General features: G+C 41.8%; 1 protein-coding gene across 1 annotated transcript; it reads right to left on the bottom strand.

Moving 5' to 3' along the window:
- Positions 1-988: 988 nt before the first annotated feature.
- LOC119659503 (centrosomal protein of 164 kDa-like) lies at positions 989-10,751 on the bottom strand. The gene is made up of 6 exons (XM_038067631.1): positions 10,650-10,751; positions 9,413-10,576; positions 9,268-9,357; positions 1,918-2,091; positions 1,684-1,863; positions 989-1,593 (listed from the first exon to the last, which is right to left on the bottom strand). The coding sequence occupies exons 1-6, from the start codon at positions 10,669-10,671 to the stop codon at positions 1,157-1,159; spliced, it is 2,067 nt and encodes a 688-aa protein (XP_037923559.1). The 5' UTR covers positions 10,672-10,751; the 3' UTR covers positions 989-1,156.
- Positions 10,752-11,015: the final 264 nt, after the last annotated feature.

Genomic DNA, 11,015 nt, shown 5'->3' with positions numbered 1-11,015 from the left:
TCTTGGCCGCGTTCGAGAGAAGAATTCTCCGAAGAATTTTTGGCCCCCTATATGAGGATGGACGATTCCGTAGCCTACACAATGACGAAATCTATGAGCGATACCATGAGCGTCCGGTTGTGGAGAAAATCCGGCTCAATAGGTTACGGTGGGCGGGTTACTTAATCCGTATGGATGAGGATGATCCCGCCCGGAAAGTCTATAGGGACAATATCTATGGTAGAAAAAGAAGACGAGGCAGACCTTGCCTAAGATAGAGCGATGGCGTAGGTCAGGACGCCAGACAGCTTTTAGGGATATCGAATTGGTGGACCTCGGCCCAAAACCGGGATGTCTGGAGTTCCTTATTAAGGCAGGCCTAGACTGGATACCGGTTGTTTCGCCGTTGATGATGATGATTAGTGCCGTGTATGTGATACAGTGCATTGTTGTGCGGCCACGTGGTTGCGAGCATGTGGCATTGCACAACTGTGTATGTCTTGCTACATGAGAATTACCGACAGATTGCAACAACGACCACGCAAGCATTATAGCAAATAGAGCAAAGTTACATCAGAGATTTGTATTCCTTTTTGTTAAAACGAAAATATCCTGCGATACACATGTTGTGTCCTATAATTTCTTACGTTTATATTAGTTTGCATGTCATATTACTTACCTATTCAAGTACAAAATAACCAATCTAAAAAGAAAAATAAATTTCTACTGTTAGTGAGGTTTTTTTTTCATTTTTGGTCCCATGTTCTACAGTTTTGCCCCTTCTTGATGAGATAAATGAATTTCTAAATCAACTGGAAGAAGACCACAAAATAGTAGCAGTAATTTCAAACTAACTCGATCAATGAATCAAAGCCGACCCCGCTTGTGAACGGGACAAAGGCTGAAAAAAAAGAAGAACTCGATCAATGAATCCTAACTAACTTTAGTTTGACTAGAACCAAACAAATTCATGCTAGGAACTTAGCACGTACAAAAAAAAAACAAATACTTTGGACGTCTCATTCATTTTATTCTAAAAATATTTACTTACTAGTTAATAGATACAAATAATTAGAAAGGAGAGCTGAATAGTTAGATTAAAAATAAATTTTCATTTCGACCAATTACATTAAAAAAATATTAAAATTAGAAGTCACACAGTTAAGTCCCTCACATATTACTTAATTCGATCACGATGCTGCATTTGAAGCATAAATCTCCGATTTGATCGAACTCCGGTAACGTATCCTTTCTGTTCTTTCCGTTCATCTTGCAAAATCGTTGAAACTGAATGGCCACTACTTTTATACATACTCATGTGGTCTTTCTGTCGATCAGCTGGTTTTGCAGTAATAGTTTTATGAAGTGGGGCTGTTGTTGCTCTAGGTTTGTTCTCCTCAACTTCTGTTGGCTTCGTTGACTTGGTAGTGGTGAGAGTTTTCTTTCTAGCCTCCAAGGCAACAGTTTTAATAGCTTTCGATAAAACAGGCTTGGTTGCGTGGTTATTTGAAAGTGTAACCCCTTGTCGGGGTTTGAAGGGTACATTTATTGGCTTCGGAGGTGCATTTAATCGTTTTACGTCCTTTTTCAGCGATCCATTCAATTTTTCTTTATCTGTAAACGATAAATATATTACTTTATCTATGTTTGTATAGTCCAAAATTTCTTTGAGACACCATAAATATAAAGTATCAACAATCGTACCTTCTTTCGGATTAGGGTTCGGCAAAACCTTTGTTCCAGTCTTAGAGGCTACATCATTAGACACTTTAATATTTGAAAGTTCGATGCGCTGTCGTGCTTTCGGTGGAGCAGCTGTAGGTCTCGTAGCTTCACCTGGTTGTTTAACTTCCTTCTTTTGTGATCCCTTTAGATTACTCTTATCTGTAAAGGAAGATATTCGTAACTTTGTTACTAAAACTGAAACTTGTACATTACCTTCTTTCGGTTTGGAGCTGGAAAGAACCTTCGCTCTTTCAGTTTTGCGCGCTACATGATCCCATATCGATTCCATTTTCTCAAATTGTTGTTGATGTATGGCCGCGAAATTTGGCAATTTAACACGAGATGATGGTGTTGGATCTCGTTTGGTATTTTTCGCGTGAGAGGCATCTGAGTACGAGAAGTATTACGAGGTGAACAAATTAGTTCTGTTTTATTATAAAATGATTAATTTTTGAAAAATATTTTAGCTTCAGGTCAGAAGGGAAATTATACAACCAATGTTAATAGACAGCAAAAACTAGATCTTTTTTGAATAGTTCCCTAGCACTGATTACATATCACTCTTACATATATCGGCTTTATCTGCCAAGACTATTTGAAACTGCATCAAGAACACACCCTAGAGTTTTATGACTCGTTTGCCATTTCCTAAACAAAGTTATTAATGGAATAATAGTAATTCTTAAATATGATAGAAATGAACAATCAAATGTGTCGGGTATTAGCCATGTGTGTCTACAGGGATCATTGGATACTTTGACAATAATTATAGTCATACTTATGGGACCACATACTGCAAAAAACAAAACAAGTCGGAAACTGTAAGCTCAGCGCTTCTAGTATGAAAAGTTTTGTTAAATTTTTTATGTAAGAATATTTGCTTATGGTCCCATCTATATATACTAGATATCCAATTCAAGGTGGGACTGGCATTTTATTTCTTACGGAGTAGTTATTTGAGACAATTGTAACCTTGCTAATAATGGTAGGATTGCCACCAAAAAAGATTCCTGCTGGTAATTGCTCTGTACACAGGCCTGCAGTGTGTCTTCTGAAGGCTATTTCGTCCATACACATGGTCTTTATACCCATATATATATATCGGGGGAAATGCAGACGGTAACCGATACTACGAGGGTAAAGGCACACACAACGAGGTCGGCAAATGTACTGTCAATTTTGTGGACAATAACGAGCTTGTTCTGTCAATGTCTCTTTATTAAACGATTGGCTTATCTTCCTGCACTTTATAGTAGGAACAGTAAGATGCAAAGCGGCCATATTCTCATAAGACGTCGTCATTTTGATTGCCGTCTTGCGAAGCAAGCACATTAGGAGCGCACTGTCCCGCCTCGAATTAAACAGGGACGATTTTGCGAGAAAAGAGAAGAAATGGTATCAATTTCGCAACTGCCGGCTGTCGGAGAAATATGAAATCACGCCGATTTACGAAACAGCCTACGCAGTAAGCGATCTACAAACGAATTACTTGGTTTTGGAATGACGATATCCAAATGAAAGTCTGTGAGAGGAAACACATCTTTCATAAGTTCCTCATCGATAATTCGCTACTACCCTAAATTTGACACCCGGAACTTAGAGAGAAATATGCATCAACTTGTCAAAAGTCGGTACTGGTCAGTTACCAACAACAGTAAGGACCGCCTCGGTAATGGAAATGAAAGAGTTACGTTGGATCAGTTTTGCAAGACGCTATGATCACGTCCGAAATGAAGACTCCGCGATCGATATGCGGTTGCATCCATAGTAGAAAAATTGCAAGAAAATCGTCTTCGATGGTATGGTAAGATAGATGATGCTCCGTCCGACCAGAACCTGACGGAGAAGAGTAGCGAATCTGATCAATATGAGTGGATCTCGCTACCAAACACGGCAAAGCCTAAAGAAAAAGTATGTGGGGAGAATCTGTAAATAATCATATGCAGGAAAGAGTCCTGTCCACTCTAATTTGGAACTTTGTAGTGGAGTAGCTGCTGGTCTTACTGAAGACCAGTCTCCTGGCGTTCACCAAAAACAGAAGCCTGGATAAGTTTAAACTCCTATTACTTTTCGGTGAACGGCTTCAAATATCAAATGGGATCAAATGTCTGAGAGTGATTCTAAATAGATTGCCCTGTGAGTTGGGGATTAAGAATACACTCAAACTCTTCCTTCCTTACAAATTTTTAAATTTTACTGCTACCAAAACGTCAACTCCACCATAATATTTACATAGCACGCTGGTCCCAAGCCCAGATAAAGAAGGATTTTAGGCAACGTACTTTGTACTATCCTTAGTAAAACAAAATTTTGAGATCAGGGAAAGATAAGATAAAGCACGGTTGAAGTTATTCCACTATGCTAAATCCTACGTAATCTCTCTTGGTGACAAATCCCCCAACAGGCCGACCAAGAAAATACTTTCAATGCCGTTAAAAACAAAATTATCGTGTTGAGAAACCCTAAGCCTTGGAGAAATCCAAGGCGTTCAACTCAGTCGACGCGGCAGGATGGGTCCCGATCTTGTCGATAAATCGGCAAGAGTTCTTGACGCATGGTGGACGTCAGAACCTAAGTAAATTGGTTCGAGCACGTATTTGTGTCTTCATGCTAGATATTGGCTGCGACATAGAACGCGGACGCGGTAAAAATGGCTATAGACTTCTCTATTTTGATAGCAAACACATTCGGGTGAACTCCCGTTGTATCTGAATACAGCTCGGTTATTTGCGGTAGGCCCTCTTCTTCCTACATTTTGTAGTGGAAATAGTAAAACGCAAATTGACTATATTCTCATAAGATATCGACATTTTAGAACCGTCACTGACTGCATTCCCTATGAGACCATCGCATCTCAACATCGACTGCTGATTGTTGTCTTGCACATCAAACCAACGATAAAACCGCCCACCGCATATTAAATGGTGGCGATTTCTTGAGAATAAGAAAGAAATGATACCACCTTCGCGATTGCCAATCATTACGGAACCAAATTTTAAAAAACGACTCACAAGGCGACATATGCAACCCTTGGAGTCACCAAGGCAGGTAAACGATGCATCAGTCGACATACCTGGCTTTGAAATGACAATGTTGAAATGAAGGTAGATGAAAAGAAACGACTCTACCACAAGTTTCTCAACGATAAAACTCTGGTTAATTGGCAAATTCACAAGAAAGAAAAACCGGGAAGCAAAGAAAGCGATGGCTGTCACCCGGACGGTCCATTGCAAAGATCTTTACAATATACTGGACACTCAGGATGGCGAAACAGATCTGTATTGACTTGTCAAAAGCCGACACCAATGCACGCAAAATATCGAACACTTTTGTTGCGTTAATGACAAGAACGATACCAATTACCGACGAGCCGCGACGGAAAACTGGCTAGAATACTTTAAGCAGATTTAAACGGAAGAATTTGTTCATTCCCTACTTCCACAAGCACTGCCGGTATTTGGGACAATTGAACCTGTCAGCGCCACTGAAGTCGAGAAAGCAATAAAACGAATGAAATTGATGACATCGTATCAGAGCTCTGGAAAACGGAGAGCGAAGGAACACAACACTGTGGTTCAGTGAGTTTTTCAATCAAGTTATTGAGAAGAAGAAAGCATCACCGTTCCAATATGGAAAAAGAAAGGTAGCCCAGCATCTGGTTGCTGCCCCATACTATTAAGATTTTTGAACGTATTCCTGACAAACGTATTCACGACATCGTTCAAATAACCGTGAATCAGGCCGAGTATGTCAAGAACTGTGGAACTACTGACGCAATACATGTTGGGCAGTTAGTTATGAAGAAACACCGTGGGAAGTATCGTCCTTTTTACATTGTATTTCTAGATTTGGAGAATGCATTGGGCCATGTGCCACACGAATTTATCTGGTATGCTCTAAAAAACAAACAACGCAACCTAGTGCCAGAAGAACTCGTGCGCTGGGTCAAATTGCTCTACCACGTTCCGAAAAGTAGTAAGAGTAACTTGAATGAAAAGAAAAGATCGCCTCATCTAGCATGGTCTAAGATTGAATTTGAATAAAAAATTGTTATCGACCGATCCCCATGAAACAGTCGGCAGTGACCTGCCCAGAACTGACAAAACAACAAGTACTACATTTAGTACCTTTTGAAGTTCATCAATACATTTTCCCATTTGTTAGTACTTTTTTTAACTGAATATGTACTTTTCAGTCCTTGTTAACAGAAACCCAAACGAACTTAATATTTGGCGATATCCAATGAATGCCCAAATGACCAAAAATTTGATCTGGTGACGTTACATTGCCTGTGATCATTTTGTAAGACAGCTCAAAATCCCCGAAAAATAGCGAAAAAAATTAGCAGTTTCAGTGAATTCGGCCCACAACATCATAATGTGTACAAAATAAATTAAGTTGCATTGGACTAGTGGCATAACACGCCTAGATCACATCCGAGCACAGAGCTAGTTATGTATGCGTCAGCACACATAAATCAGAAGAACAGATTACACGTACCTGTATCTAATCCGCCAGATACAGACACCTTAGACGCGACGAAACAAGATACCGTCTGGAAAGAATTTGCCGCATTTCTGGAAAAATGCAAGCAATCAGACGCTTAATCAGCATTTATAAATTAATAAATATAAGAAATCAAATAACAGGTCGCCCAGTTGCCGCGAATCACCCGTCACTTCATATTGTCAATTATTATTGTGTGGAATAAATATTTCCAAAAAAGTAAAAACTCTGTTTTCATTTATATTTCTTTTTTTTTTGTCCCCGCTCGGAGCCAGGGACTTAATTAGCTTGCCATAAAGTCATTTTAGTTTCAACTGACAAACGCGTATCACCAATCAGCTCGACCACTTTGAGATCAGCATAAATTTAGGAATTTTCTTGTGGATGTGCATAACAATGGAGGCGTTAGCATCGGCCTCGAAAGGGATTATAAATCTGGTGGGTATTTGCTTATTGCTCCGCCATTCCTCGCAGGATTAGGGAGCTGTAATCCCTGAAATTGAAGCACGCTCGCTTGTATGGTCCAGCGTTTGTTTGACAGTGGGATAGCTGAGAATATCGATGAGCTTGGGGCTGCCATCAAAGATGCTTTTTCTCGAGTGCGCCGCAGGTCTCGGCCATACCTCGACGAGGAGTCATAAGATCTGGCTAGCTGTTGAGTCCTGGGAACGGATCGATAAACGGACGGGATTGAAGGCTCTATTGACGGCTGCAAGTGATGGCGGGTGACGCGCTCGAAATTCTACACTGTGCGAAATCCCGGGAAGCTAAACCTAGTGTGCGTCGCAACAAAAGGGAATTTGTTATTGTGCCGGTCAGTTGGTGCTCAGAGGTGACGGTGAGGAAGACGGGTCGGCAACCCTCTCGGTCAAACCAAAACCAAGTGGCCGAGGAGAACCTCCATAGTGGTGGCACCGGGAGACGCTGTACTCACTTTGGCTTGCCGGCCTTGATGCAGTAGGCGAATGCTCCAAAAGCCTAATCAGGGTGATCAGACCCGAGTCTGCACGGGGACTCATCTGAAGTGGCAAATTGGTCACGAAACCTCACCAGGGGTATACTGGTATCATGGGAACCGAGATAGCTCAGGGACTCTCATACTTCGGGGGAACTCCCGTTGTATGTGAGTACAGCTCGGTTATTTGCGGTTGGCCCCCTAGTGGGAGCTTCATAGGGGTTGTGGTTATGCTCAAGCGAGAAGAGACCGTTGGGCATCGGCGTGGTGTTGCGTTTCAACACGGGTGCCGCACTCCTTAGTTCGGTAGAGATTTAGGTAGGTCTTGCATCCACCAGCATGAATGCTAAGTCATGCACTTGGTATAGACTGGTACCGTTGTTGCTTGTCTCAGCGGGGCTCTGATTGTGGTCACAAAATCAATCCGTGTCCTAAGAAGACCGTGGGATTAAGGCTTCCAGACAGGTGCTCACGTAAAACCCTCAAGGACTTAACTGTGCCGGTCAGGAAATCTGAAGATGCCGCGGAAGAATTGAATACCACATCACGAAAGAACTTGCAAGTGATCGCAAATCTTTAGATGGTCCTGTGAAAGACTGTTAACGGTCGACTATTCTTGCACGATGACGAGCGGCTGATGAGGTCGAAAGAGCAGTTCACTACAGTTCTTAACCGTATCATATCCAGTGAAGTCGCACCTCTTGTGGACGAAATGGCTAGTCACCGTGAAATGCGAATATGGGCTTGTACAATGCATTCAAACCGAATAGAATCGCTGGGCTTATCGGTCTTCCCGGGGAGTTATTTTTCGTTGTACAAACAGTTTCTGCAGATCTGACGGGAGTTGACGCGCATTTCAGCGTACCGTGACCGATTACGCATATGTGTGGTTAACGTGCTATACCCCACCAAGTAGTAAGCATATCATTATTCTGTAAACGAAACCAAATTGAAACAATCATCTCGCTACAAAAAGGTAGTGATTGAAACCACATGGATATATCAAATTATTGTGAAGCTTGTGCTTACCTATGAAGCGCAATACTAGCGCTATCGAATGTAGAGCAAAGGCAAACTGTGAAGACTTGCCTCCCTCTGCATTAAGAGAAGAACACATCAATCTTTGTCTAGTCTGCAATTGCCACTCTCCCACCTCATATTAAAAGGAGAGGCGAGGCGAGGCTTGCGACATGCAGAATCCGAGACGTATTCATAAATACAAACGTGCAGATTAGCAATGATTTTAATTAGAGAAGGCTAGCATCATTGAAGTGACAACCCTCTGAGGAATTACATACTAAATTTAAGACGAGTTCAAATGCAGACAGAGGAAATCTATGGAGAAAATACAAACGCTAAAACTATATTCGCTTGGATAGTCAGGAGATAATAAAAGACATGGCATTACCTAAGAATAGATCTAAACTGGTATGAGAATGCCAGCACTGCAAGATAACGCTCAAATGGATAGCGGGGCCAAGGGTAATGATGGCAATGAGATAGTGGATGAACTTGTAAGAAAGGGAAATGCCAATCGTGCGACCCGCGCTTGCACTTGCAGTCACAAAATTCGCAGCTGTGGGAACCCTGAAAAAATTGGCAGCTCAAACAATTAATCCGGCTGGCTAGATGCAAAACAAATGAATACTAGAAGATGGATGGCGTAATAAAATAACCAATATATATAACAAAGAAACTATGTTCCTCTAATAACCAGTGTATTTTACAGAGGGATCTATTATGAAGATCCGATATGTAGACTTTGCAACGAAGAGGACGAAGCATCCTGCCATATTGTGGGAACTGCCCCGTAATGGAAACATGACACCCCGGTGATATAAAAAAAACCTGAAAAAGTACTCGAACGTGTGCACTTAATAGAAAAGCTTTTTAATCTAGCGAATAGAACGGGATTATTTACGTAAATGCACTTTGGTAGGGCAGTGAAACCCAATCATAAACATACAATCCCTATCCCTCCATCCAAAATTCAAATCATACAAAATAATGCTTGCAATGTTCAAAGTAAGAAAATTTTGTGAGGCAGCACATCCTTAATTAATCCGACAACCAATACAAAACTTGAACAAACTCCAACTCACCTACGTTATTTGGCTGCAGTTGTTTAATGAACTCCTTTTCATCCTCCGTTTCTGCCAAAGACAATGATCGCTTCCTTCGAACGGAAACATCTGAAATGGAGGCAAATGATTAAATTCCGCTTATTCACACGCACGCCAGGCTTACATTTGCCTTCCTCTTCTTCACCGTCCACAGCTGGTTGTTTCTTTTTACTCTTCATTATTGAATCCACCTCATCGATGAGAATGGTCGTGTTCGAAGGACTGTGAAACATTACACCTTTCTTGGCTGTGGTATTCAACCCAGTGTCCACAGACATGGAACGCCGTGACCGCCGCAAAGCTGACTTCAGCGGAGTTTTCGTCGGCTGATTTGCTGAAAGCGGCGTCACGAGTATGTACTGCTTGGGCGTAGCTAAGGCAACGTCCGAAGTCCTTACCTTCTCGACGGAATTCTCCGTTACTGGCTTTAAGGGCGTACTTCTCCGTTCCAAGGAACGCTTTGCAGGCGTACTCGAATAACGAGGTTCACCCACTGAAGATTTCATCCTCGTTGCTTTCTCTGAAGCATTGTCTGCATCGCTATCCGTAATGCAAGCTGACTCCTCTGCTAGGCCTGTCTCCGAGTGAGGTAACTCAAAAGTTTCTTCCAAAACTCGCTCAGCCTCCTCGGGGAGTTCCTCACCGTCAGCCGCATCACTTTCGGGATGTTTTTGGGGAGAGTTTCCAATTGTAGGAAATGATTCACTTTGCATTAGGTCTGGTGTCACTAAATCGATCACCTTTTCCCGATCAGTACTGCTGGAGATTGGAGAGTGAGACAAAATATCAACCGCATCCGCGCACTCGGAAATTTCGTTGGTACCGTCAGGTTTCATATCAACTCCTACTGGACTAGGGACAGTTTCCATCAGGGGAGCTTCTCCTTCAGCATCATCCAACATGTTAGTGTCTACAGGGGAATTATCGACTCCACTCTCTGATGCTTCATCTGAGCCTTTACTCTCCTGCACTTCCTCGGCATTATCACTGTTACTGTCTTGGGTCTGCAACTTCTTCGCCTGCTTTCTTTTCTGATTGGCTTTTGCCTTCTGCTTTTTTGACTTCTTATTCCGTTTTTTCTGGTTTTTCGGAAGCCCGCCGCTGGAATGCTCCTCTGAGGATTGTGGCCCCGAGAGTCGTTCCTCTTCATCGTTTGTCGGCTTCAGTGTTGGACGGCGTGGAGTACGACTCGCAACTGCACTGCCACCCAAGGAGGTCCGAAGATCCTCTTCTTTCATGGACATTTCCAATTTGCTGATTCGCAACGATCTCCGCGGCGTGAAGACATCTGCTTGGAAAACAATACGTACAAATTCAACTTATGGAACACCACCTTTGTTTTTATTTATCTACGCGCTCACCTGTGCTTTTCCTATTACTCATTTTTACTCGCTAACTAACTTTTAAATGAACACAAAACTAAAAACACAATACAACGGTTTGTTTCGTTTACGTTTCGGCAGCGTACACAATTTAAAACTTCAGACACTGAACTGTAGATGACAACTGCTGTGGAGAGAAGATCGCATGTCGTAAAACTTGACGAACAATGATCACGTCCATGCGGTTCGAATATTTGGTGGAAAAAATTATTAAAACGCATGAAGTGTTTATTAATCGTGTTTTTCTATATAAAAGCTGACAACCTGCTTCTATCTTTAAACTATGGATTTTTTTTTTAAAGTGTTATCGCTTCAGCGAGATTCAAACCGAATGAAAACATGTGG

The sequence above is a fragment of the Hermetia illucens genome, chromosome 6 (assembly GCF_905115235.1).
Source record: "Hermetia illucens chromosome 6, iHerIll2.2.curated.20191125, whole genome shotgun sequence".
Taxonomy (NCBI): Eukaryota; Metazoa; Arthropoda; class Insecta; order Diptera; family Stratiomyidae; genus Hermetia; species Hermetia illucens.
This window is presented reverse-complemented; position numbering and strand designations above follow the sequence as displayed.